The sequence below is a fragment of the Arvicanthis niloticus genome, chromosome 3 (genome assembly GCF_011762505.2).
Source record: "Arvicanthis niloticus isolate mArvNil1 chromosome 3, mArvNil1.pat.X, whole genome shotgun sequence".
Taxonomy (NCBI): domain Eukaryota; kingdom Metazoa; phylum Chordata; class Mammalia; order Rodentia; family Muridae; genus Arvicanthis; species Arvicanthis niloticus.
Window position 1 is genome coordinate 58,483,207 of NC_047660.1, and position 27,171 is coordinate 58,510,377.

General features: G+C 41.5%; 1 protein-coding gene across 1 annotated transcript in view; it reads right to left on the reverse strand.

Moving 5' to 3' along the window:
* Positions 1-27,171, reverse strand: part of Mipep (mitochondrial intermediate peptidase) — a 100,283-nt gene that overhangs the window by 42,774 nt on the left and 30,338 nt on the right. Inside the window, exons 11-16 of the mRNA XM_034499146.2 lie at positions 26,498-26,651; positions 24,930-25,007; positions 22,971-23,175; positions 20,882-20,991; positions 10,358-10,432; positions 7,358-7,477 (exon numbers count right to left, since the gene is read on the reverse strand). Of these exons, the coding sequence (XP_034355037.1) occupies positions 7,358-7,477; positions 10,358-10,432; positions 20,882-20,991; positions 22,971-23,175; positions 24,930-25,007; positions 26,498-26,651 (742 nt within the window). The remainder of the gene's footprint in view (positions 1-7,357; positions 7,478-10,357; positions 10,433-20,881; positions 20,992-22,970; positions 23,176-24,929; positions 25,008-26,497; positions 26,652-27,171) is intronic.

Below are 27,171 nucleotides of genomic sequence, written 5' to 3' on the forward strand. Positions count from 1 at the left end.
TTCTACCAGCCTTCTTTTTCCTGTTGTTTCATTTCAGTTCGACTCAGGGTCACTTGCTGGCACAGCAGGGAGAGCCTGGGCCACTCTTGCTTGGACAAAGATGTGGAAGCCTACAATTACCTCTTGCAAACCAGAAAGTTACCTTTTTTTTTTTTTTTTTAAAGAAATACTACTGGCCCAAGAAGAGCTGTGCCAGAAACCATGCTTTACCACCTACAATTCAACAAAGCACTTTAAGGCACCAATAACACCAACATATCTTCCCATATGAGAGTCATCTCTTCACGGTCTGCACCAGAACTCACTCACTAGGCCGACTGAGAGGGACAAAGAGTACATGAGCTCTTCCAATCTTTCCCAGATTTGATATCCCTCATCAACTTCAGAGTGAGTGAGAATGCAAAAACACAAACCTAGTCAGTGTGGTGGTTGGCACACACCAAGTAGTCTTAGTGCTTCAATGGCTGAGGCAGGAGTAGGTGGGCTCCAGGAGAGCCTGGACAGTATAAGGACCTTGTCTCAAAACCCAACAGCAACAAAGATACAAGTCTAGAATACCAGAGCAGCAAAATTATAACACTGTATACAATCTGGGTTAAAATGGAAGAAATGTGCACTCACTTTGAAAGAAAAGATCCTTAGGAGAGGAATAAGGCATTAAAAATAAGCAACAAGGACTGGAGAGATCGCTGGGAGTTAGGAGTGTGCACTGCCCTTGTAATGCTGGAGCTCTAGTCTCTGCATGCCTTTGATACCTACTCCTTACTCCAGCTCCAGGGAATCTGAAACCCCTTCCAGATCCTGAAGGAACCGTTCGTTACACACACGTGTATCACCACACATACACATACAATATTCAAATAAAAATATATTTTTAAAAAAGCAGTAGGACTCCATCCATAAAGAGATGGGATGAAACGGAAAATCAGCCTGATGTAACATCACCCTATAACCAGCTGAACAAGACTTTGGATTCCCAGCATCAAACTACTGCTATGGAGAAACAAGTCAAGTGCAAATTGACTTTCTCTATTTTACAAAGCAGCTTAGCACTCAACATAAATATTAATGAAATGCTGGTGCAACAAGGCTACTTACTCACAGAGTCAGTACCCATATTTCACAGGAAACAAAGACAGTTACAGTAATGTAAACAGTTACTGTAATATGAGTTCAGTTTCCAAAGCATGTCACACCAAGAGACAGTTAGCTGGACAACAACCTGTGAAATCCTCCCTGGCTAGTGGACCTGTTTTTCTGTGCACTGTAGCTTCTGGAGGTCTTGTGGGAGAGACTTGGGCTTTGAAACTAGTGATCTCTCACCACATCTCCCAAATATGACTGAGACTTTACTCCCAAGAAGAGTAACTAGCACACATAAAGAATGTTCCTAAAATACATCTGTAACCATTGCCTAATGGCTGAGACCTCAATGGAAGCATCCAGATACTTTGTATAGATTCTGTCAGCCCTAGAAATACTCTCTAGGTTATCATTCAATTTTTATTCTTTTATTTTTTTATGGTATGAAACTATTTGAGACAACCAACTCCTGGAAATAAGCTGGGGAGTACTATGAAGTCATGATGACACTGTCTTCTAGCCAACATGGCTGCTACCACCCATGTACTCTGTCTCTTTTGCTTTGCTCAGCTCCTGACCTGTACATCTGGCCCAGCCCCAGAGCTCACCTCTGCTTCTGCACCATCCTGTACATGGCAACCACTGTCCTGGTTCAGGCCACCATCAGTTCTGCTATGGCATAGGACACATACTCTTTACTTTTACCCCATACAGTAGAACTAAAATCACCTTTCAGTAATTTCAAAGATTTTCTGACTAGCAAAAATACATTTTGATTAATACAGTGGAATGATCAACTCACCAGCCACATAGCCACTCACTGATGTAAGCCATAAATCCTGCTATATTATACACAGTTCCCTTCCAGAGCCAGGGTAGTGTACGAGCTGCACTGTGTGACTCCCTTGCTTTTGGTGGTGGTTTGAATAGGAATGACCCTCACAGACTCATGTGTTTGAGTGCCTGGCCTGTAGGAAGTGGCACTAATAGGAGATATGGTCTTGCTGGAGTAGGTGTGGCCTTGTTGGATGATGTGTGTCACTGTGGGGCCGGACTTGAGGTCTCCTAGCTCAAGCTATCCCCAGTGTGGAACAAAGTCTCTTTGTTCAAGATGTGGAACTTTCAGCTCCTTCTCCAGCACCATGTCTGCCACAGGCTGCCATGCTTCTCACCAAGATGATAATGGACTGAACCTCTGCAACCATAAGTCAGCTCCAGTGAAATGTTTTCCTTTATATGAGTTGCCTTGGTCTTGCTGTCTCCTTACAGCAGTAGAACCCTGAGACTTTCCTTTACAGTTTTCCTGACTGTGTGCTCTTCTGTGATGCTCAGTTTTACATGCCTGTGACTTTGCATGAAAGTTAGCTTGACTTACCTGATTGCAGCTAATGCCTGCTGGATTCAGTAACTGACCCTAAGTTTCTCCTTCTGTATAGTGCTTTTTATTTTCTTGCTGACAGTAACCTGGGCTTTTCATAGAACCTTCTCCACTCCACTCCTCTTCAAAAACATCCACGGCCTGCTATAAACTGTCCTATTTGTCGTTCCTGGAACAGAGAGTACAGCTACCTTGGCACGTTCTCTACCCTGAATGCAGGAGATGAATGCTGGCCACAGGAGTGACCACACCCAGTGTTAGTGGAGAATTCCAAAACTCTCTCCAAAATGGGGGAACCACTCTGCACTCCTGCCCCTAGTGTCACAGTCCTGTGATGCCATGGCCTTCCCAGTATTTTCAACTAGCATACCGAAACTGACGGAAAAAACAGTAATGGGATATGGTTTTAGTCTGCATTCCTTGGTCAATAATGGGGGTTGTTTCATGTGGTTTACTACATGCCTGTGTCTTAAGTCCTTTCAAAGTGTTTTAAAGTTACATCTTTTCTACCATGTCAAATTTTATGCTTCTTAATACAATTAAAAATAAAAAAAGGAAGGAGGGAAAGAAGAAGGAAGAAAAAAGAAAACAGGTGCATGGAATATCTACTTCTATTTCTTAGTTTTCCATTTTTATAAGAGTAGACTGGCTTACAGTATATTAAACTTACTATTTTATCTTTCAATCTAAGTGTAGTTACATTTGTCAGTTTTCTGTCTTACATTTAGTGTTTGTGAGACAACATGGTTTGCATTCGCTGCTGCCTACATGTGGACTCCAACTTGCTTTATGCTTTATGTACAATGTGCAACAGAGGTCTGATTGCGGACCTTTCACATGCGGTATGGGTGTTGTCTTATAAACCATGGACTTAATGGTTTTTCTATCTATGCTGACCAGAATCCAGATATGTGGAGTTCCTTTTAGGGTTCCTGCTGTGTTCCATGGTCATACCTCCATCCTCCCAAGCAGGGCTATTTGTCTGGTTATTTGTTATTCCCACAGTTGTTGCTTATTGTTGCTCTGTGGTGCTGCAGATCGCACACTGTGCCTTGTGCAGAGTAAACAGTGCTCTACCCTCAGCTTCAGCCCCTGTCCCAGAGCCTCACCTCAATCCTGAGGGGACAAGTTAAAGTCTGCAGCTAGTGAGATGGCTCAGCAGATAAAGATGCTTGCTGACAACCCACATTCCAGGACCATGGTGAAAGGACAACCAATTCCTACAAGCTGCCCTCCAACTACCATATGCACACCACAGCCACATGTGCATACACACACCTAACGTATCTACATATGCAATGAATAAATGTATGTTTAAAAACTAAACTTCCTGACTATTCCTGGACCACCGCTCATCCTTACAAATGTGTGTAATTAGACTGTTAGACTCAAGTATGCAAGCACATAGCATTATCTTAGGATGATGCCACATGAGACATTTAGATAACGTAGAGAACAAGTGATATCTTGTTGATAGTAAACTTTATGTAGAGGTATTTTTAAAACACTTGAAAAGGACATAAGACACAGGCATGTAGTAAACCACATGAAATGACCCTCATATTGACCAAGGAATGCTGACTAAATCCATATCTTGTTAAATATTACAAGTCAGCTTTTATCATTCTCTGTAGAAAGATAGCACAGGCATTAAAAATATCTTTAATCTATATTTTACATTATTTTTGCTATCTAATGAAGAATTAAAATTTTTTTCAGCTGGTCATAACTAGAGATGGAATTAATATCAACACACTGGGTGTGAGCCCTCTTACTAATTTTAACAATGTCCTATGGATGCTTTTGAACTGCAGCAAGTGGATCATCTGCAAATAGTGAGTCCTGTTTCTTCTTTCCAGAACTTCTCCCTAATGGGTGCTGCATGTAAGAATTCCGGGGCACACTTAGTCTTCCTTATTCTTCGCTTTTATGAAAATACTTTTACAGGCTTAATGAATAAACTGACAGATTAAGAAATACATGTTTCTAAGTAGTAAAAGTGTATTTGTGCAAATCTAAGTAAGCCCACAGACATTAAACAACAAAAACATAGAAGGCAAGCCTTAGCTGGCATTCCAGCTACTCAGGAGGTAGAGACAGGCAGACTGCAAGATCAAGGATACAGTCTGGGATACAGGATGAATTCAAGATCAGCCTGGACATCTTGGCTCAAGAAACAAGGCAAGAGGAGGGCTGAGCATACACCACCATGACTGCCGCTCGCCTCCCTGCAGCACTGTGAGGACTAACATGAATGGAGAGATAACCTGGAGGAAGAGACGAATTTTTAAAAAAACAGATGCCTCCTCATCTTCCATGAAAGCAAACGATGTAGAGGCTGAGCACTGACTTGCTATTTGATTCCTTGCACATAAACAAGCACACACAGGAGAAGCCTGCCGGCAAGCAATCTGAGGATCTGTGAGAAGCATAGAAATGTCAGGGCTGAATGGCGCTCAGACTTGACAGTGGCATCCATGTGGTTCTGGCATTAGAGTCATGAAGGATACATGAGGAAAGGGGTTATAGAATCTTCCTCCATGGTTAAGGAGAGCCAATGAGTCTGGGTGTGTGGCAGGGGACTCTGCATGGGGCCCTAAGAGGTCACTGCATGAAGCTGGAGAGTAAAGCCTAGATTACATTGGTGCTTCCAAGATGTTAGAAGTGCCAGAGCCATTTGGTAACTGCCAAGAGCTGCATACAAAGATGGGACCAGCCTGAGAGAGAGAGGTTTCCTTACCATGCCCTTTTTGCCCTTTGGTATGATGTATAGTCTGTACCACTCTACGTTGGAAGTACAGAATTTGCTTTTACATTTTACAGGGGTTGCGGTTAAGAGATTTCCTTGAGTCCCAGAAGGGAATGTTGAGACTGAAAAACTATGGGGGCTTTTGAAGTTGGATTAAATGCATTTTGCATTTTGGCATGGCCACCAGCCCATGAAGTAGAATATGGTGGTTTGAATAAGAATGGCCTCCACAGGCTCATTTATTTGACTACTTGGTCCTTGGTGGAACTGTTTGGAAAGGATTAGGAGGTGTGGACTTTTTGAAAGAAGTGTATCACTAGGGGTTGGCTTTCAGGTTTTAAAAGCACCATGCCATTGCAGTGTGCTCCCTCTCTCTGCCTTGTGGCTGTGGCTCAGATGGGAGCCCTCAGCTGTTTCTTCTCTCTGCCATCATGGACTTTAGCCTTCTGAAACTGAAAGCTCAATTCAATGCTTTCTTTTGTAAGTTGCCTTGGCCTTCCTGCTTTATCACAGCAATGGAAAAGTAATTAAGACATGGGATAAGGAATGGTAGCAGACATGTTCCTTGGCCACACTCAGTTCTGTAGGTTTGGAGAGCATCTGGTCTTCTCCCCATCTACATTTATTTATGAGGCTCACTCCTCAGAGCCTCCATGTATGCACTGAAGATTGAACCTGGGTCCTCCGAAAGAGCAGCAAGTGCTCTTAACCACTGAGACATCTCTTTAGCCCCAACTTACATTATTATTTTTTAGAAAGCTAAGTGGAATATTTGGTGAGAACAACAACAACAAAACCCGAAACAAAACAAGACAAAAACACCCCACACAAGCCCCACAAAGTCCACAAATTCGGTAACAGCTATTAAAACCTGGGAAACTGTTACTATTCTGTCTTCCATAGTTAAGAGGTTGTTTTCAGCCCTACCAATGTTCCCTAGCATGTATACTGAAGAGCTCAATAGATCACAGATGACAGTAAATGGAAGAAGATCAAAAATAGGCAATGAGAGCCATAGTTCTGTACTTTTAGAACATTCAGCTTCTGGGATTATAAGACTCTAATGACATGGAGTACTGTAAAGGTCAAATGCACTCTCAAATGGCATATACATTATTTCTGAACATATTTACTAGTGAGGAGACAGTGGCCTGGGGGCTAGTTACAATTTAATGATCAACTTAGTCTTTGAACATCATCTGATGTCCAATCCTTTAACTTGGCACTGACTTTGTCTTCCCATAGTTCATGGAATTCTCTTAGCATTAATTCCTTATTGGACTGATGAGGTTAGAAGGATACAATCTCAAGCCATTTGTAGCCAGCTCACCTCCTAGATAGGGGAGATAAAACAAATCCAGAGAACAACAGAGCTGAGAACAGAGAAGAGACACATTTGTAGTGATGTTATAGAAGACCTAGATTCAGTTTAGCTAGAACCAGATACATCTGCACCTATCCAGTTATGGGACTCAACTAATACCCTCTCTGCTTAAATGCTCAGAAAGCATTCCAGAGTTTCCTTGGGTTCTTATCACCTACAACTGGGAAACCAAGAGGAGTGAGTCCACACTGCTGAGCCAATCAGTTGATCCTCTTTCCAAAGGAACCTGGAACTAACCAGAGAAAGTCTACAATGTCTTTCGATACCAATATGTCACTATGTAATCCTGGGAAGGACCTCAACAGGAGCCCCAATGAGAGGAGAGTACTTACAAGACTAGGCTGGTTTAAGAGGGAAATTAAGAGTTTATTTTCCAAAGCAGTGAGGTGAAGTCAGGCACCTAGGACTTGGAAATGCCAACTAGTGTCCTGACCTCTAGCTCAGCAGGGCAGTAAATAAGAGGTTATAAAGAATAGAGTACAACTCCTGGTACAATATAAGGTACTCAATAAATGTTAGATCTCTTTGCAATGAATACTAGGAATGTCTCAATATATATATGTAATTAAAAACAAACTTAGGCATGTGAGAAGCACTGAGAGAAAAGAGAAAACGCACGGAGCAGGAGGCTCCTCACATCTGCCCCTGGAAAACTTCAACACAAATGCAGGGATCTCAAGTCCTCCGGGAGGTATTGACGGTGACCTTGAGAAATGAGCAGAGCATGATATTCACAGAATGATAGATTAAAATGCAGACTTACAGTGTCAGGAACATAGGGCAAGCCATAAAACTGCTCTTGTGTTTCCATGAGGATGTCTGTGGTTGACTTCTTCAGGGGATGCTGGCCATGGTAGATTTGATCCAGGGCGGCATAAAAGACCTAGGCAGACAGAAACCTCTGTTTAGCTTTGGTAATCCATCCTGTATTTAAGATGTGGTCAGTCAAAGATGTCGTAAGTGCACCAGAATGGCAATTATAAACCACAGCTGAAAAGACTCACAAACATAAATATGTGTTATGTGAGACATACTCTGAAGCACATCCATAACCAGTCAAGGGCTTAAAGGGGCACCCCCAAGCTCTCCATCACCAAGGTTGCTCTTCAGTTTTGAACCTTATCCATCACTAAATCTGTGGCCACAAAACTGGAATTATGCAGTTATAAATATGTTTTAAAAAATCAGAACTATAGCTTGTGGTCCCTGTATCTAACAAATCTTGCTTGGTTTCTTCCTGGATCCTGGTCATCATCAGTGAGAAGCGTGAGGTGGTCAGAGTCCTAGCTTTGTATCCAGAACGGAAGGAACACTGAGTGATACAGCAGTACCGAAAAAGATGTAGAAGGCACCTAGTGTGTAGAGTACAGAAGGGGCAGACCCTGATGCAGCTGCTGTAGGGTTTGGAGCAAGGGCCACAGCAGATGTCAGATCTATATGGGAAAGAACAAAGGAAGCAGCTGCAGTGGGGGAGAGGGGGCAGGGGAGGAGGACCTCTCACCAGAGTAGAGAAAAGTGGCCATGGAATAGAGGAAAGCACTAAAGGAGATTTGAACATAAAATCTGGACATTTGACCTGAGTGCTGGAGTGGTAACATGATGTGAATGTACCTCATAAGAAAGCTGCAATGTTTTATTCAAAGAGACGGTCTGGCATGCAATTACACTGCTACGGTGAGTCTTTCTGGCTTAGAAATGGAATCTGCAGAGAATGCGCAGCTGCTGACTTGAAAGAAGTGAGGATTAGTTTGGATAAAAGGAAACATGTAAATGACCTCTGGCCCCTGCCTTCACCTACATATAGAATTATGCTTGTGAATTATAAAGCTAAGTTAAGCCTTCCCTGGAAAAGTACAGACATTTTCTGAATATAAACATTGTGTTCCTCTAGCTGGTTATCTAAACACAGCTCTCTCAGCTCTGCGTGAGTAGTAACAATGGATAATGATAACCCAAGAAAGCAGAGCTGTCAGAGTAAATGGTTATGAGCTGAATCTTAATCCTACCCTGAACTGAGGAGGCACACTTTTTGTCCTCCTCTACAAACAAGCTAGAATTCAAGAGCTTTGTTTCTCCCATTATACCTTTTAAATGATGTGAATGTGGACTTTTGAGAACACTTGGGTCCTAGTTGGTGGCACTGTTTGGAGAGGTTTAGGTGTGGCCTTGTTGGAAGAAGTATGTCCCTGAAGAGAGCTTTGGGAATTAAAGACTCCATGTCATTTCTAGTTCATTCTTTCTGCTTTGTGCTTGAAGTGTAGGCTGCTTGCTCTCAGCTGCCTGCCCCTGCCTCCAGGCCTGCTCCTGCCTGCTGCTCCTCCTCCTGTGATTACTCTGCAACTGTAAGCCAAACTACTCTGTTCCTTAAGCTAGCTTTGATCCTGATGTGGTATCACAGAAACAGAGCAGTGGATGATGCACTGTTCATCGCGCAGCTGCACTCCTGGACCAAGCCTTACCACCATACAAAGGTACTCAGCCTGTTTGTTAGACAGCACATGACAAAAGGAGTTCTGGCGTCTCTACCATACTGTCTAGACCACCTCGGAACCTTTCTACCTGCTCATCTGTGCGGTATCAGCTCAGAAGCAGGGTATAGCACCTGTATCATCAGGAATGGCTCCCCCCCTTTCAGGCTTATTCTTTTGGATGGGCAGGAAAGAACAGTTGGTTCCTGGTTTAAAATGAAATCGTCGGAACAGTTGTTCAAAGAGAAAGCTCCATGAGACTTTTAAAAGCAAATCAAAAAGTTTCAGTGCCAGGGGTGTACATGCATGCGATCCAGCACCGAAAGGCTGAGGCAGGAGGATCCCATTCAAGGCCAACCTGGGCCTTGATATCTAAATCAGAACAAAGTTATAAGTTGCCTTTCTCTGAGTGATATATTATTAAAATTTTTAAATTAATTTTTAATTGAATTCACATGCATGGCCACTGAATAACGCAAATCAAGTGAAAATCCATGGTTATGGCTATATAACCATTCTCCTCACTAAAGAAGTCAGGGACTGAAGCCAGGGCCTATTGCACGCTATGGATATACACTATACCCCTAGGTAGAATACATATCAAGATACAACAAAACAGAGCTCATGTGTTGCTTTCTAGGGATTGGATTTGGTTTTTGGGTTTTGGATAGAGAATTTTTAAAAACCTAAAGCAACTGGAGAACAGTTTCCATCTGAAAGAGTTAACTAGATCATGATTGGGTGCTGCTGAGGTCAAAGGTAAGTGTGCAGGAACTGCTCATTACTGTGAAGACATAAGGACAAGACACTCCCACAAACAATCTCAGTAAGTACAAATATCTGAACATCTGGTAACAGACCTGGCATCCAGATGGCTCATCAAATTGTCCTTGTATTCATCTCCCAACCCAGGAAACTATATATAAATACTAACCTAAAACTAATAATTACTGCTTAAACTTCACATAAAGGACCATAATTTGTTTTTAAAAAACAGAAAGTAAGTAACAATACAAGTGGTTGGGTCTGAGCCCTAACTTGGCTGTATAGTTCTGCTAGGCTTTGATTTCCTTGATAAAAAATGGGAAATGACCATATTTCATATTTCACGTGCATCTCATACAGATAGTATGAGAATTTTATGAGTCAATTCTGGCCAAGTTCTTTGTACTGAGATGAAAGGTGTTCAGAAGCATAATTATTGTAATAAATGTGTAGCACTGGCAAGAATGTAAAGTTGTGTATATATATGGGATAATATCTGGAAAACATTAGCATGAGACACACACACATACCTGAAGCTGCATTTCTGCGCCTGCACAAACCTTCTTAGATTCACAGAGACGAGACACCATAGCTTTCGGCAGTGACTTCATAAAACAAAACAATATACACATCAGTAAACTGCTTCATAAGTCACTGCAACAAGTATACATCAGGGTCAGGAATTTAAAAATAACATCACGTGGGGGAAATGAATGGCAGATCTCATTATAGTGTAAAAATAACCTTTGCATACTTTAGTTGACAAGATAACATGACTGAAGGCATTCCATTTAATTTTAAGAAAGACTGTCAAATAAGGGTTTGCACAAGAAAAAAAAAGGATTAGAGGGAGTGATGGTATTGGCACTGATCTTTCAAATCTATTTAAACCCTAAAGGGAATACTTGTGTTCCTTTGTTTCCAGCAAGTGTGTTCAAGTGCTCTCTTAACTTTCAAGTGCACATAATAACTGACAAAGAGCCTAAAAGATTAAAATGTCGAGATAAATGCTAATCCACAGTGCCAGACAGGGTTAAACTAGACTGATACTCCCAGAATCAGCCTGATGATAAACTTCAGGTTCCTACTTTTCCAACCTGGAAGAATTACAGAGCTTGCGCTTGGTGTGATGTCTGTGTTAGTTAAAGCTTTCTTCTCTATGGAACTTACTTGACCAAATCCTATGATTCGTATACTCTTGGGAAAAAACTGACTAATGTAGTTGAATGAGGAAATTCTTTACTGAAGAAAGCTAAAATCAATTCTACAGAGAAACACGTTATCTAAGAAACCAGAGGCAGGTGAGTGAGAGTTTAGCTACTGGAGTGTGGGCTGCTGCTATCCCCAACCCCAGAGCAGAGTCTGCCACAGGGCTCTGAAAGGCTTTGCTGGTGAGGTGATCCTTTCCTGTGACCTGGTGATGTGATTCCTAATGAAGAAAGAGATAGTTGGGGGGAATTCACAAAGACAGATATGAAGAAAGACAGGGGATGCAGAATGTGAAAGTCCCTCGTGCCCTTACGTGCTTGAACATTTGGCCTCCAGCTTGCGGCATTGTACACGAAGGTTGTGAAACTTTTTGGAGGTGGGTGAAGTCTCAGTGGATCACTGGGGCAAGCAAGGCTTCAGCCTTTATATCCCAGCCCCACTTGTTGTCCATCATTCTCTGCTTCCTGAGTGCAGAAATAATGCAACCAACCGGCTTCCTGCTCCTGCTGCCATGTCTTCCCTGATCTGATGTTACTTGGCTTTTCTTGCCTGCTGAAGCAGTCGATACTGTCACCTGTGCACTGTCATGGAGGGCTGGTCTCCATTCTCAGACTCAGACACTACAAGTTTCTGGGGCACAGGAAGAGCTCAGACATTAGCTGCCTCTTCCTGCAGTGATGCTGGCAGCAACCTCCCAAGCTTTCTACATGGTTGGAGGGTGGGACACACCCAACAGATCAGTGTCTCAAAAGTAAAGCATTCCTGACAGGAAGGCAGCAACACTTGAGAAAGGATCAGGAGTGCATGAAGCCTCCTGCAACACACTTCAGTGTGTATGACAAGACAGTGTGCATCAGTACCACAAGCCAGACTCTGTGGCTTTATAGCTAAGGGATAGTTCACTGGACACGTATCTGCAGACAGCTTGCCCTTCTTCTGACTGCTACAGTCATTGGTCAAGAAGAAAACAGACAGAAATCTCAGCTCTCTAGGAACTTATACTCTATCCTATCTTGGTATTTTAAAAAATACTATTGAAAAACCAAACAGACAGTTTTTATTCTATCAGTTCCCCCAGGTTCAAGGATCAAGCACAGGGCTTACCCCCAATTTCCTGTACAATGTAAGCATCTGGCCTTTAAGTATTCAGCTGTACTAACCACATCGACACTGACACACAAACGTCACGCCTTTCAGCTCATTTATCAACTGCTGCACCTTAGTTCTATTAATAGCCATCGTGCTATAAATGAGTGAGCATTAGATGTCAATTACTTTAAATACTTCGAAGAAAATGATAAAATGCAAATAAAACAGGAGGTATGCTAAAGATACCAGCCAACCCCTCATTCACTCCGTAAACTGCTATTGTAAGTCACTGCTGTGGTGAGCTAGGACAGGACAAGTTTCTCTTTCTCAGCTCAAGCTGTCTGAATTTAGGTTTCCATGTTAATTTACATATTGTCTACTTTTAGAAGAATCCTGATTAATCAGCATGCTTACTATTTTCTTCTGCTTCAAAAAAGTCTCTGAGGCTGGATGTTTTATAAAGAAAGCAAATGTATTAGGATCACACTTTTGGAAACCAGCAGTCTAAGACTAGGTGGGAATATTTATAGAGAGATGGGCAGAAGAGATCATGGTGAGATGAGCAGAAGAGGTCACGTGGAGAGAGAGGGCATGGCCTACTCTCTGATAACAACCTACCCAACCAGCCGTAGGCATTAATCAGGGTCCCTTGGGAACCACAGTCATTTCTTCTAGGGTAGTGCTATGAAGATTCCATAACCCTGGCACTGTTACAGTGGGGACCAAACTTCCAGCAACCAAACATCTGGGACAGGATCCATTTCCAAATCACAGCAGATAATTTAGCCAGAATCCACCATACTCAAGACTGGATCCTCAAGATCCCCTCATCCTCAGTAACCCAAGTGGTGCCCGGCCACCAAGGCCACCAAATATTCTGTAGGTCTGATTAGCTAGGATATTCCCTAATATTTCCTGCTTATCAATATTTTATCCACCAAACTCCCCAACTTGGTGCTGTGCCACAACAAGTCTGTGTCCTCCTGTACTTGGAGGTGACATGAGCAGAATCTTTCCCCTACTGTAAAATTCTACTGCCACTGGTCCCGCTGAAGAAATGTTGTCTTACTGGGTCTTTTTATAGAATTATACCTTTTCTCTTTAAAATATCAGATAAACAACAAGTTCTCCCCAAAGCTGTTAGTAGTGGTGATATAAAACACAATGATTATAATTATGTATTCAAATACACAATTAGCATAGAATTAATGGTTGGCAAGACGAGCATGTGGGAAAATGTCAGAAGGAAATGAGATGAGTCCAGAACTGAAGGTAGGTAGGCACATAAAAACATGTTTCTCCCAGCCCCTACAGTTTTCACAGCAATTATCTCTAAGCAATCCAGCAGGCTAGAAAGAGGGAAGCTCACAGGAGCCCCACGAGAAGACCAGATGCCTTCCTGGAGACCCCAGCAAGGCCTGAAGGCTGGAGCTCCTCACCATGTGAGACAAGCAGGCCTGATAGCAGAGCCTGGCCTGGAGAGAGTGGGTGCTGTGACGTGGTTTATCTTCTTGAAATACTCATCCTGCTTCGGGAACGTGCAGAAACAGAAATGGAATGTGTTTAAAGCGCATTTGGCCAGAACTCTTTACGTTTGTTTTAAAACTAAAAATCTACAGTATTTAAAGCATTTTAATTTCTAACCACCTGGAAAATTCTGATCTTCAAAACATGTAATTCCAACATTCCAAGTCAACAACTATAAATTTCTACTTGGCACATATTTTATCTGAGATAAAGAGTGTGAGAGCATTTACCACTTCTTTCAGAAAACCAAAAGAAAAGACAAAAATAGTAAAACGTTAAATCCTCGTGATCAGGAAGACAGCTACGGAGACAGAAGTACCTGCTGCCAAATCTGAAAACCTGACCTTGACACCGGACTACAGGGGAAAGAGACCTGACTCCTGCAGGCTGCCCCCAACCCCTGTATAAGCACGTACACACACATCTAATCTTAAAAATGTGACGAAAGTTTCTATTTTAAATGTTCCATGAACAGTACGTTGTGTTATATGTTGCTTGAAAAAGTAGGTTAGATGGGGGAGTTGGGAGCAAAGGGTGTGAGTATGATTTAAATGCACTACATGCATGTAGAAAATTCTCGAAACCTTAATACAAATATTTTTAAATGGGTTAGGTCACAGGTTAGCAACCTAACCTTTCATCCACCCTTTCAATTGTATAGTGGTAGATTCCAGAAAGCTTTCTGGCCTAGCCTTGACCACTGACCTCTCCCAAGCTTCTGAGTGGCCACAGCCTCCAGGGTGGAAGAAAAGGCAGCCATAGCAGGTCATTAGAACATTCACTCTTGTTCTTTTGCTGGAGATTCCCAGTCATCCTGGCTTCGGGAGAAAGACCTGCTGCAGGGCTATGTCTATTCTCAGAGTATTTGTGGTGGTTTGAATAGGTTTGGCCCCTATAGACTCATATGCTTGAATGATTGGCTCATAGAGAGTGGCACTATTAGGAGGTGTGGCCTCATTGGAGTAGGTGTAGCCTTATTGGAGTAAGTATGTCACTGTGGGTATGGACTTGAGGTCTCCTATGCTTAAGATATCCCCAGTATGGAACGAAGTCTCTTTGTTGAAGATGCAGAACTCTCAGCTCCTCTCCAGCACTGTCTGCTGCACTCGGCCTTGCTTCCCGCCATGATGATAATGGACTGATCTTCTGAACCTGTAAGCCAACCCCAATTAAATGTTGTCCTTATAAGACTTGCCTTGGTCATGGTGTCTCTTCACAGCAGTAAAACCCTAACTAAGACAGTTTTTGAGCTTCTTTCCTTCAATCCTACTCACATCTTTAAAATACAAGTGCTTCAAAGCACTGATTTGGAAATAAATTGATTAGATGTACACTTCTACCAAGAAAAGAAGATACTCTAATATATAAAACTCCTTAAGGAAAAAATGGCATGTGCACAAGGTAGCACCCTCCTAACCTGCACACTACTGTATTCTGCGTGTACACTTACTTTCTTCAGAACCCCCATCAGCCCCTTAGACCCATTTTGGAACTAGTCTCTCCCAAACCAGCATGGCTCCGTCCCCTGTGAGACACTCTAAGGTCCTCATTTCTGACTGATGTCTGCTGAGGGAGCTCAGCATGTCCCTTGCCTCTTGTCATACCACAGGCATCCACAGCTCCCTCCACATGCCTCTTCAGCACTGCATCCACACCATGCCCGCCAGCCTGCAGAGTAACACCACCAGGCCTATATGAGTTTCAGGTAACATTTAGTATCAGTATTCTTCTGCTGGGAGTGTTTCATTTAGACACAACAGTCACTCTAGCTGAACGCTTACTGAAGCAGCTTACAGTTTCAGAAAGAATTTTTTTCCGTATGTCATTCCTGACATACTACCCTGAATGTAATTTCAGAATATGTGTGTAAATTTCTTCCAAAACAATATTTATTGGGTAACTTTATCCTTCAGAGTTTCTATTAGGAAAAGCCTGCAAGTCCTCTTTCTGGAACTCCCCAGACCTGATGTTGTCCTTGTCCCTGGTAGGTTGCCCTTAAGTTGGGTGACTGGAGATCGTTCCTTAAGAGAAGAGAGAAAAGGTTGAGCAAAGAAAGACACATCAGAGAGACTCCAAGGTCTGCCCTCACCTGCACTTAACCACACTGTCCGAGGCAGCCCCCCAAGTCATGGAGACAGACAGCAATGAATGCCTGTGACCTTCCCCAGGCAAGAGAAAAGCACAGGAAAGTGCACAGGGAAGCACATAAGCGACAGTAACCATGTGCGGTGCCTGCAGAAGGCCAGCACCCCACTTCAAACAATGCCTCTTGCAGCGCTGTATGAGTGAAATTTCAAATTTAAAGATCAGCTTTGAAATAGACAAAAACCACAAACAAACAAAGAAGAAAACCCTGAGGCCTGGTTTTCGATGATTCAATGATAAGAAACACTGAAGCTGACTTGGGAACTGGTGCTTGACTATCCAGCCCAAACGCCCATGGTTTTGCCAGACATTCAACAGGAAGGCCTGTTCTAATATTTAATTAACGTATCCATCCTATAACTACACATGTGCCTGATGGCTTTAGGTTAAATTTCTGCATCCTCAATCTCTGAGGCCCTGCCAGCTCCCCCCAGCCTCCTGCAGTGCAGGGCACCCTCTCTGTACCCAAAGCCGAGCTTTGTTAGGTAGCTCCGGCTCCCAGCACTCGTGATTTCCCTCTTCAATGTCAGACATAAGTACAGCCCAAAAGGGGAAAACTGTAGAACTTACCTACTTCCCTTTCATGTCATGAATGGACTCTGGTTTACTGGGCAGCATTAAAGGCTTTAGTCTAAATATGAACCATAAAGATGATAATTATCCAACTTTATGAAGCCCAATGAAAGTAAAGCCCAGCAGCATGACAGCATTCTGCGGAAAGAACTTGATCCTGTTCCACACTTCCCTACCTAGAAATAGTAAATAATAATAACACAAGTCCATGTGTTCATATGTAACAGGATCCTTTGTATTTTCTAAAGTGTAATACATTATCTCCAGGCTTTACAGTGTGCATACATTATTAAATTTGACTAGCATGATATTTGAAGGTTTGGATGCATTATTTTTCAATTTCTACATGTTTGGTTGGTTTTTAATGAGCATGATAACTTTGGTGAATGGTGTTTTTATGCACCAATACAGACACAAAAGTACACAGAACCCAGGGCATGCAGCCCACCCACACTCCCATGCAAAACTTAAACCTCAATTTTTGTTAGGAAAGAAGTTAGCTGTCTATTAAAGATCTAAACAATAGAATTAAAAGGCAAAGTCAACAGAGGTGGACAAAATCCCAGATACGATGCTTATAAAACTCACAATCTGCTACAGCACAGATGGACCATCGCCAAAATGAATCCAACAAACTATGAAGAATCTACACCAGACAGCCTTCTAAACCAGCTAGGCCTAGCGGTGCACATCTGTGTGCTAACACCAGACAGCCCACTAAATCAGCTCGGCCTGATGGTGCATACCAGTGTGCTAATACCCAGGAGGCTGGCTGGACTAAATGTTGACTTCCAGGAGACTGTGATTCAAACAAACAAAAGAAAACAAAGCAAAATTCAGCTACATTTCTAATAGGTCCTGGGCCAAAAGCAAAATCACAAAGGAAATTAACAATGTTATAGCTATTTTATTCTAAAACTATAGAAACTAGTTGAGGCAATACATCATGAAATTTTAAGCAGACAGCATTCAAATCTAAATATGTATATTACATAAGTTTAAACAATTAGATACATGTCACCAAAGAAATCAGGAAAGCTTTTAATACCAGCACTTGGGAGACAGAGGCAGATGGATCTCAATGAGTTCCAGGTCATCCTGATGTACCTAGTGAGTTCAAAGGCCAATGAAGGCTATGTAATGAGACCTTATTTTTTGAAAAAAGGGAAAGAAGAAGGAAGAGGAGGAAGAGGAGGAGAAGAGGAAGATAATGATGAAAAAGAAACCAGGGAATTGGATGGAACAAGAAGAAATGAATAATAACAAAGCAAAAAAGATCAGTGAACTAAAGTCAAACAGAAGACTTGGTATTTGCTCTTTGAAAATCCTAATAAAACAGATTAGTAAAGGAAAAAATGAGAAAAACAATACTGAGTGGAAAGGAATATAATTATAGATGAAGCTGAAAATGAAAGATAAAAGAATACTATAAATAACTATGCCAATAAATTTAAGAACTTGGGTTAAATTTCTAGAAAATTACAACTTAGCAAAACTTATTAAGAAGAAAGTCCAGTCAAGGAGTCCAACGACTACAAAAAACCACTCACTAAAAATCTTCCTACAGAGAAAGTAAATCATAAACGGCTTTAGAGATGAACTTGGACAAAGCTCTATGAAACAGATGACTATAGTTTTACTTAAAAACAAAAAAGCACTGTAGAGAACAGAAAACAAAGGAACACACAGCAACTCAACAGCTTACTTTATAAAATGCCCTCTACTCAGTACCAGTGAAATCAAAGTCATTAGCCAGTATCTTTCACAAACCCCAGTTTCCTCTGTTCACAAAGGACCAAGAAGTCAGCTCTGTGTTAAAAAAAAAAAAAATACAAATTCAAGATCAAAGTTGTTTAGTCCTAGAATATAAAGGTGTCTTACTGCTAGTTCTTAACACTTATACTCATTATCTAATTCCTCGAGAGATGTGGTAAAATATCTGGTAGAATATGGCAATCATTAATGATTAAAATATAATAATAATAATAAACAAAACTTTGTAAGCTAAAAATTAGAAGAAATTTGCTTTTCCTGGCATCTCTACCAAACCCATAATAAGCATCTTCCTTCATGATAAAACAGTAGAAACATTTCTTTAAAAACCAGCCTGAACAAAAACAAGCAAACAAAAGCATCAATCAGGATCAAGGCACATCACGTTCATACGCAGATTCAATCAGGATCAAGGCACATCACGTTCATACGCAGCTCCTACTCAGAGGGTGCAATGAGACAAGAAAAAGAAACAAACAAAAGCTATGTGGACTGGAAAGAGAGCAAAGCACTCTCAGCAGAAATAATGACGCGGATGCCATTCCAAGTCTACAGGCAGGTTCCTGGAACCAACGCCTTGCCCAAGGTCGCTGAGGGTATTCACAGCAGAATGAAAGGTGAAGCTTTTAGAAATAAGTCTGGCAAATGTGGATCAAGGCCTTAGAAAGAAACACTAAAACTTGATTCCAAGACTTTTTAAAAACCTGATAAATGGTGAGCTATGCCCTACTGATGAATCTGAAGACTTAATCTTCACACTGGTATATGGCGCAGATATAGCATATACACATATATGCTGCTGTACACATAAAAATACAGAATTCTTATAATTTAAAAAATAAGTAATTTGAGTTTATTATGGCTAGGAAAGCACACAAGTACCCAAAAATAGACAAAATCTTTGAGAAGCAAATTTAAGAGGACTGGTGCCCTGGTGTTAGGCTTATTATAAAGCTACAATAGCAGAGACCGCGTGGAACGGTTACCACAACTTACAGGTAAGACAGAGTGCAATGCACTGACTGTCCCTCAAGTGACAGGACATTGGAGGAAGGGGAATCTATTCCCCAAGTAAGACTATTTGAGTACCAATACTAATATAAGCTACAAACTAAAAAACTGGAGATAAAGGAGGTTACTATAGGACATGAGAAGCGTGTACAGAAGCTATCTCATCTACCCAGGAGTTTGGCTACTTTAATTCAGTTAGAATTAAAACTCTGAATAAAAATCTATTCTGAAAAAGTGGAGTAGAGACAGCACCTTAGAACAAAAGAAACCCTAGCCCTAACCACTACCCTACTCTTGGGCTCATTTAAAAATGGGCCTGATGTGAAAATATCATAATCCCAGAGCTGCGACAGAGTGCCCTGCCACTTAGAAATCAGTAACCAAGGGCAGTAAGGCAAAGAAAAGAAAGACTCTGAGCACACATCACTTCCTAGGGAGGTATTCTGGGCTTTCCAGGACTTTCCAGGTCTCTTGGAGGCTTTTCCTTCTAGCCCAAATGGCTTAATTGTCTTGGCCTCAGGAACTAAAGACAAGAGCCTTGGGACAATGTCTGACTTTTACTTGTGACTGAGATGTGGAGACTGGCATGAAGCATAGACTCAGTAGGAGCTTTATGGCTGAGGGCTTCACCTCCTTATGATGCCCTCAACAATTATTAGGATGTTTTAGGAAAACAGATAGGGCTACTGAGAGCTGGCCGAGAGATCCCTTCGCATACCCTCTTCCAAGACCTTGTGTATTCACTACCCTCTTCAGCCTGACTTGGACTTTCCCTGCTATCTTGGGTACGGGGCATCTGGCTCTACTCCATAGGCTCATACGGGAAGTAATTACCAAACTCCTATCACTGCCAACCCCCAACATGAAGTCATGAATGGTTGCAGGACTTTTTGTAGGGTTATGTGTGGCCAGACCATTGACTATGCCTCCATAATCCCCCCAACAACTCTTCACAATAGTTAATTTAATTTGGCCATTTTAAACACTATAATGCAGACTCACTCAGATTCAAGAGCACCTTGAAACACATCTACTATTCTAGAGTTGATGAAAATAGAATCAAACCCCCAAATGACAACAAAATCACATTACACATCTGGGGATAGTCAGAAAGAGATGGAAGTAAAGATGGGGTTCAGTCCTCATTTGGTTAATGTTCTCTCCTAATTTGATTAATACTTTCACTTCAAATCTTTATGTTTCACTCTTCTGCCCCTACCCTGTACTAGGCAGAAGAGATTATTTGGCATCAGATACAAAGCAGCTGTTTTTCTGCATATAACCATGGATGGAAAATATGATTTGACAGCTTGCTTGAGAGGTAGTGTCTAAGAAAACAAAAGAAATAAACACAAAAAGTTCAAAGGTATTCAGTAGGCCATAAGTAGAGCCAATCATGGCAGCCCAACACACAATACAGCACCAGAGGTAAGAACCCCTTACTCAAATTGCCTGTGGCTAGAACTATTTCAGATGTTGAGGGTTTTTATTTCAGGCCTGGGAATATCTGCACATACACAGCTAGCACAGCATAGGAATAAGACCCAACTCTTAACGGAAATTCACTCGTTCACAGATCTGCTAAGTTATACATATAGCTGTAGACTATGACCTGTCACGTGAGGTCCGGTCTGTGATTTTCTACTTGTGGCACCATGTCAGTGTTTAAAGTTTTGAATTTTAAATTTCAGGATTAGGGATGATTAGCCTACATTAGTTGCTCCTACCTGACCAGTCTGATAATGCTTGGCAAACTGGCTGACTACCCGGTAATCATTTGAAAAGTATTCCATCAGAATAGATGGAACTTCAGCAAAGTCAGTAGGGCACCTGGTCCCTAAAAAGAAGAGGAAAAAAATAGGTATGAGTTAAATCAACATGTTTGTCTTTCATACTATGTGCGCTTTAAAACTTGTTTGTACTTCTGATGAACTATGATAAGCTTTAATTCACTGAACCAATATTTTACTCTATAAAATTATTGTACATATTTGCAGAAAAGTTTATTATAATCCTATATATTTTTCTTTATATTAAAAGTAAAACAAAATATTTGCACAGCTGCTGAAACACCTTACAAGCAACAGCTCACACCCTCTCCACATAGCTTGTCTTCTGCTATGCTGGCTTGACATGAAATATAAATTAAAACCCTCTTACAACCAATAAGGCATTTGTATTTAATTTACTGAATTCCATTTCCAAATGCTTTTAGCCTTCATTTGTTTTCAAAGGACTTTATTTAAGCTACACACTGCTCTTTGTAACAAAGTCAATCTTTGGTAAGAAAAATCAATATTTTAAATTCAAAGTTCCTTAAGGCAACAAATCTCTAAGAACCTCCTGGTGATGCTCTTTTGTTCCAGTCAGCCTGCCCACACTCTTTTCAAACATTTTCTTGCCCAAGTTCTGTGTATTCAGAATTAGTTAATGAGCAATGGATGCTAACACATTATCAGGAAGTGACCAAATGCTAACCACTAATGGTAGTGAATTGAGGACTTCAGATGAAGTACAGCCAGGTGTGGTGGTGCACACCTATGATCCCAGTACCTGGGAGGTGGTGGCAGGATGATCAGGTGTTCAAGACCAGTTTTATGTATACAGTGAGTTCAAGTCCAGCCTGAACAATACTGTAGAGGAATTTTAATCCAGCAACATGGCTGTTCTAGCAAAGGTTCACATCCAAAGACATTTTAGGTCTGTATGATCCAGCTGTAATGATACACCTTTAATCCCTCTGGCTGGAATATAATCACACCCTTAGTACACGCCTTTAATCCCAAACAATGAAGGTAAAGTTAGTTTGTAGAAGGAAGCAGCCATATTTGAAAGTGACATCTAATTGAGGGGCAGACAATGTAATGAATCAGAGAAAAGTTTGACTGAATGAGTCAGAAATAGGATACAACTAACTCTCATAAAAACAGCACAGGGAAGAGAGAGAGAGAGAGAGAGAAAGAGAGAGAGAGAGAGAGAGAGAGAGAGAGAGAGAGAGAGAGAGAGAGTTTTATCAGTACAGTTTGACAGAAATAGGTTGCAAGTGAAAACAGAATGAGCCAGAGAATGAGGTATCAGAAGATTAGAACAGACTGCCAGAGTTAGTTTGAGGCCAAGCAGAGCAATTCAGTCAGAAGCCAAGAGAAGCCCAATTGAATCAGTCATCTTGGACAGGCATTTGGGCCAGAACAGCTGAGTTGAACCAGCCAGCCAGTGTTCAGAAAGAGCTAGAAACAGTGAGTTTATTCATTAGTAAGCCTCTGAGACAATAATTACATCTAGCAAATAAAGGTTACTTTTACATTATACAGTGAGTTCAAGGTCAGCCTGACTTATAAGAGTGTGTTTAAAGCCAGTGTGGTCTACTCTCAAAAAAAAAAAAAAAAAAAAAAAAAATTAAAAAACAAAAAACAACCAACCAAACAAAAAAACCTTAAGAGACAAGAAAGGTAAAAATAAAATCCTGAATGTAATTAGGCATCATTAAAAATTCATAAAGCATAATAACAATACTGTGCAGAAGTAGTACATATAAAAAATACTTTATCATACTTTTAAGAAATAATTTTGTTTGGCAACAAAATACATGGAGTTTTATTTTAAATGAAAAAAGAAACACTTCACTCAGTTGTGCCAGGGACTAAGGAGACACATACTTACTTACTCTCTTCACACACACAAGTGTAAGTTCTCTGTGCCATCATAAAATATAAATGGGCACAAATTCAAGAATGACACCTGAGATTTCCTCCTTTTAACAAAGAACAACATGAAAGGACCTAGTATCCATAGATTCCTAAAGCAAGCCTTCCTTACCAGTGACATGTTGGTACCGAGTTCGTCCAAGCATTGAATGCATGGCATGGCCCATTTCATGGAAGAGATTTTCCATCATCCCAGGAGTTAATAAGGTAGGGAAATCCCTGGAAGCATGAGGAAGATTCAGCATGAGAACGACCACTGGGAGCTGATAGCTGCCATCTTCCTTTAATCTGCCCCCTCGGATGGTGAAGTGGCAATCCTTTGAGGAGGGAAATATATAGAGACAAAGGTGTTAGACACTCTAAAGAACAAGCGTAGATATAAAACTCCATATAGTGAGTTCAGACATCTAACAAGCTCTATTTTTATCCTCTATATCTACTTCCCCTTTTTTCCTAAAATTTTAATTTTTAAGCCACTAAAATGTATTGATGAATTTTATTCAGCTACTCCAAAAACTTGCATTGACCTGATGCATACAGGGCTGGGAACAAAGGTACTGAAAGAAGAGCTGAAACCCACACTCTAAGTCTTAACAGTGAGTGGGAAAAGGTACTGATGGCCCTGGTGCCAGGCAACCAGCAGAAAAGTCTTCCAGTCTGCCATCCTTATTCCTGAGTAGACAAGGCCTGAATTATGTAAGCAGAGTCTGGAACAGACAGACTGTCACTCCTTCACAAGTGAAGGAGACATGAGACAGATGTCTCTCAGTTCAGAAAAGACAACTGAAACTAAGCCTTGAAGATGTCAAGTGCTGTACCCAAGCTGGATGTGTTGCCTCTCAGATCCAAACGCAGATGAGCGTCAGAGTCCAGGGCTGAGAATCCTTAAACTGCCATCCACTAAGGAAAGAGGGAGAAGCTGGGACCCAGAGCTTCTCTTTGTTGACCTGTCCTTGGGTCCTCTGTTTGATTCCTGTTAGCCAAATCACCAAGAAACATAATTTACCTCCACAAGCCTGATCTGCAGAATACAGAATGCTACCTGTCAAATCCCAAACTGAGCATATGTCCTATGCTCACTTCCGTTCACTTTGGAAATTGTGGATCACTGTTAAATGCCAGGCACCATTTTTATCCTGTTATAATTGTTAACTTGAAGTCATGGCACTTCACCCTGAACTACATGAAAATGCTAAAGGTGATCTGTGTGCAAATCTAGTGTGCAGCAAAGAGAAGAAGCCAGTCTGTGTGTTTTCCATGCCATGAGCTTAACTGGTAGCAGAACAGTGTCTATGGACCCAGCAACTGTGGGAGAAAGGGTTTCTTTGGTACACCTCCAGGTCATAGTCTATCACTGAAAGAAATTAGGACAGCAATTCAAGCAGGAACTGAAGCAAAAAAACTATGGAGTTAACAGTGCTTGCTAACTTACTCTTTCATGCTTTATGATACACCTCAGGACCACCTGGCTAGGGACAGTACCAACTGCAAGTGGGCTCAATTAGCAATCAAGACAATCCCTCACAGACATGTCCACAGATGAACCAGGTAAAGAAGACAATTACTCAATTGAGATTCTTCTAGCCTGTGTCTAGTTGACAGTGCTAAGTAGGACAACTGTCTATCATGGAAAGAAGTTGAGAGCTAGGGCTCTAGACAGAATGTTTAGGGTCAAGGGCTAAGAACCTCTATCTGCGTCCTGAGCAAGTGCATAACCTCACTGGCCTCACTGTGTTAAAGCCTAATTCAAAAGGCCGGGGTAAACGCTGAAAGGTGTGAATATATAAAGCACCTATGTACTGGTTTTCAAAAATAAGAGCTTGTTAAATGTTACAGTCATTAGTTTAGTTAATATCACATTCCAAATCTGAATAGTTAATATTGATCCATGAAGTTCCTCTCACAATCTTTATTATTTTCAAATTCTCTCCTATCTTCACATTTACATATTTAGACAATCTTTGGTGCCTTTAAATATTATGGAACTGTAAAAATGACATGTAAGGTTCCCATTCATACTGATAAACTACTGGCCACTTCTAGACAAGCCAGCTTGTAAAGGAAGGCTTACCTGCTGTGGCTTGTTAGCTCGCTGGAAAAAGTCACAGTAAATGTACCCCAGCAGCCCTTCAGATTCATGAACAACAGCCTAGAATACAAGTTCAAATTTAATGCTCAGTGACCTGTGACCCCATCAAAAACTCCAAACAAACAAACAAACTAAACCGAAACAAAACAAAACCCCATGAGACCCTGTATAATAAATACCCACGGCCATAGCTATAGCCAGTTAAATTACTTTTTTTAATCCTAAATTTCTCAATATAGTCACCTATTTGCTCCACTTGTGGAGCCTATGACTTGAGAGTCCTGTGTTCAGGAGAAGACATTCTCCTTGGGCCCTGTGTCATACCTGCCCTTCCTCTGTATTAACTACACCAACCACAGCTCTTCACAGAAGGCTCCTCTCAAAACAACCCAGGGAAGAAAGGCTGGCTTGATGATTTTAGTGGAAAATTATTTTCCTTCCCTGTCTTATGCAACCAAAACACGCCCTTGAATCCAGAACTGATAAAGCACAGCTCTGTTCCCTACTCAGTCATTAGGCTCCATCTTGCCTTGTTTTTTGGAACTCGGTGATAACAATTTGCTATTCTCAATTTTCAAGCAAGTATATTTATTCCCTCCCTTCCTACCCATCTCCCTCCCTCAGCAAGCACCTACAGAGCAACTCCTGGGTGCCATTTTTTTTTCAAGGCACCAAAGAGATGGCAATGAACACCATGGACCTGGTGCTGTCCCAGAAGGCTGAGGCTGCCACCTGCATCTGTCAACTGTCTTTTTTTTTTTTTTTTTTTTAACTACATCCTGATTTTTCCTTAACCTGTACCATTTAGGAAGTTAGTAACATGACAGGATATTTTGTGAACAGCAGCAGAGAGAGTGTTCTCCTAGCTTGACCTGCTTCATACCTATCCCATGCTCAAAGCATGGGCAAAGGGCAGCAAGGCAGCTGACATGACCGGGTACATGGTGAAGCAAACCCAGCAAGCATGCAAGGAAGAGACAAATGACATTGCCCCAAGAAACCTTGGAGATAAATTAATATAGGGCCAAGAAAGCCACAGCCTTCTGAGGAAAAATTTCAAATATTCACACCCCAAGTAAAAGTGGGTCTTAATGGGAGAAAGGCAAAACTTCAGGTATGAAGTTGTCATCAAAGCCAAATAAATCAGACACAGAATAAAATTAATGTCTGATGCAAAGACCACTGCAAACACATGAAAAAGTCTGAAAGATAAGGGAGAAATACCCGTGGGAACTACAAAGGTCATTGCCACTGTTTGAGCAACCACAGACTTTCTAACAACTAAAACTCATGACCATTCGAAGAATGTAAATGGAAACCGGCATTTTATCAGGTTTCCTGACAACACTTGCGTTGGAGAACTATGTTGTCCCCATATTCAGGTCCTTTGTGCAAGGTCCTAGACCAGAAGTGGTGCTTGAACTTTTTATGAAGGAGAAATGAGCTGGGGTGCCCTGTCAGAGTACAATTAGCACAAAGGAGAAATGGCTGGGACCCACTGACCCTCTGACACAGGGCCCTAGGTGCTGCCACAGCAGGGAGAGGCTTACCAGCTTCCGGACATCATTACACCACACCTCTCCTTTGAAGGGCTGTTCTGCATATAAGGTGATGCCCAACAGTTTGTTAAATAAGACATTCAGGCCTTCCATGCAAGCTCCAAGGGATAAAAACGGGCAATATAAACTGGGCTCAATATTATACCTAAGAGAAGGAAGAAGAGGTCAACAGTGTGACTTCTAGTTACTTTCAGAAAGTAAATTCAGTTAACTGTTCATCTATACTTAGGACCAGAGTAACAAAAAGGGATTCACAGCAGGGGTACAGTTGGCAGCCTGTAGTCTCTGGTTCTACACCCAGCAATTCAATCAACAGCAGCAGAAAACATGTGAGTAGGTGGCAGTAGAGATGTGTCTGTCTGCTGTATGGACTGATTTTTTTAAACTTGAGTCCCATCGTTGCATGGCTTGGATCCTGGAACTCTGACTGGGGCAGTGAAGGAATGAAGAAGGGACAGACACACAGACATAGGAAAGCTGGGATTGGGGGCTATGCGCTCCCTGATGGAGAGGTCATAGCACTCTGAAAGCCCAGTGTGTTTACTATGTACAGGTGAACGGGGGCGGGGTTATTGCATATAGTTGACTGAGGAGTTGGGGTTATGACATCCAGACAAACAAGGAGGCAGGATTATGGTACACAGTTGAACAAGGAGATAGGTTTA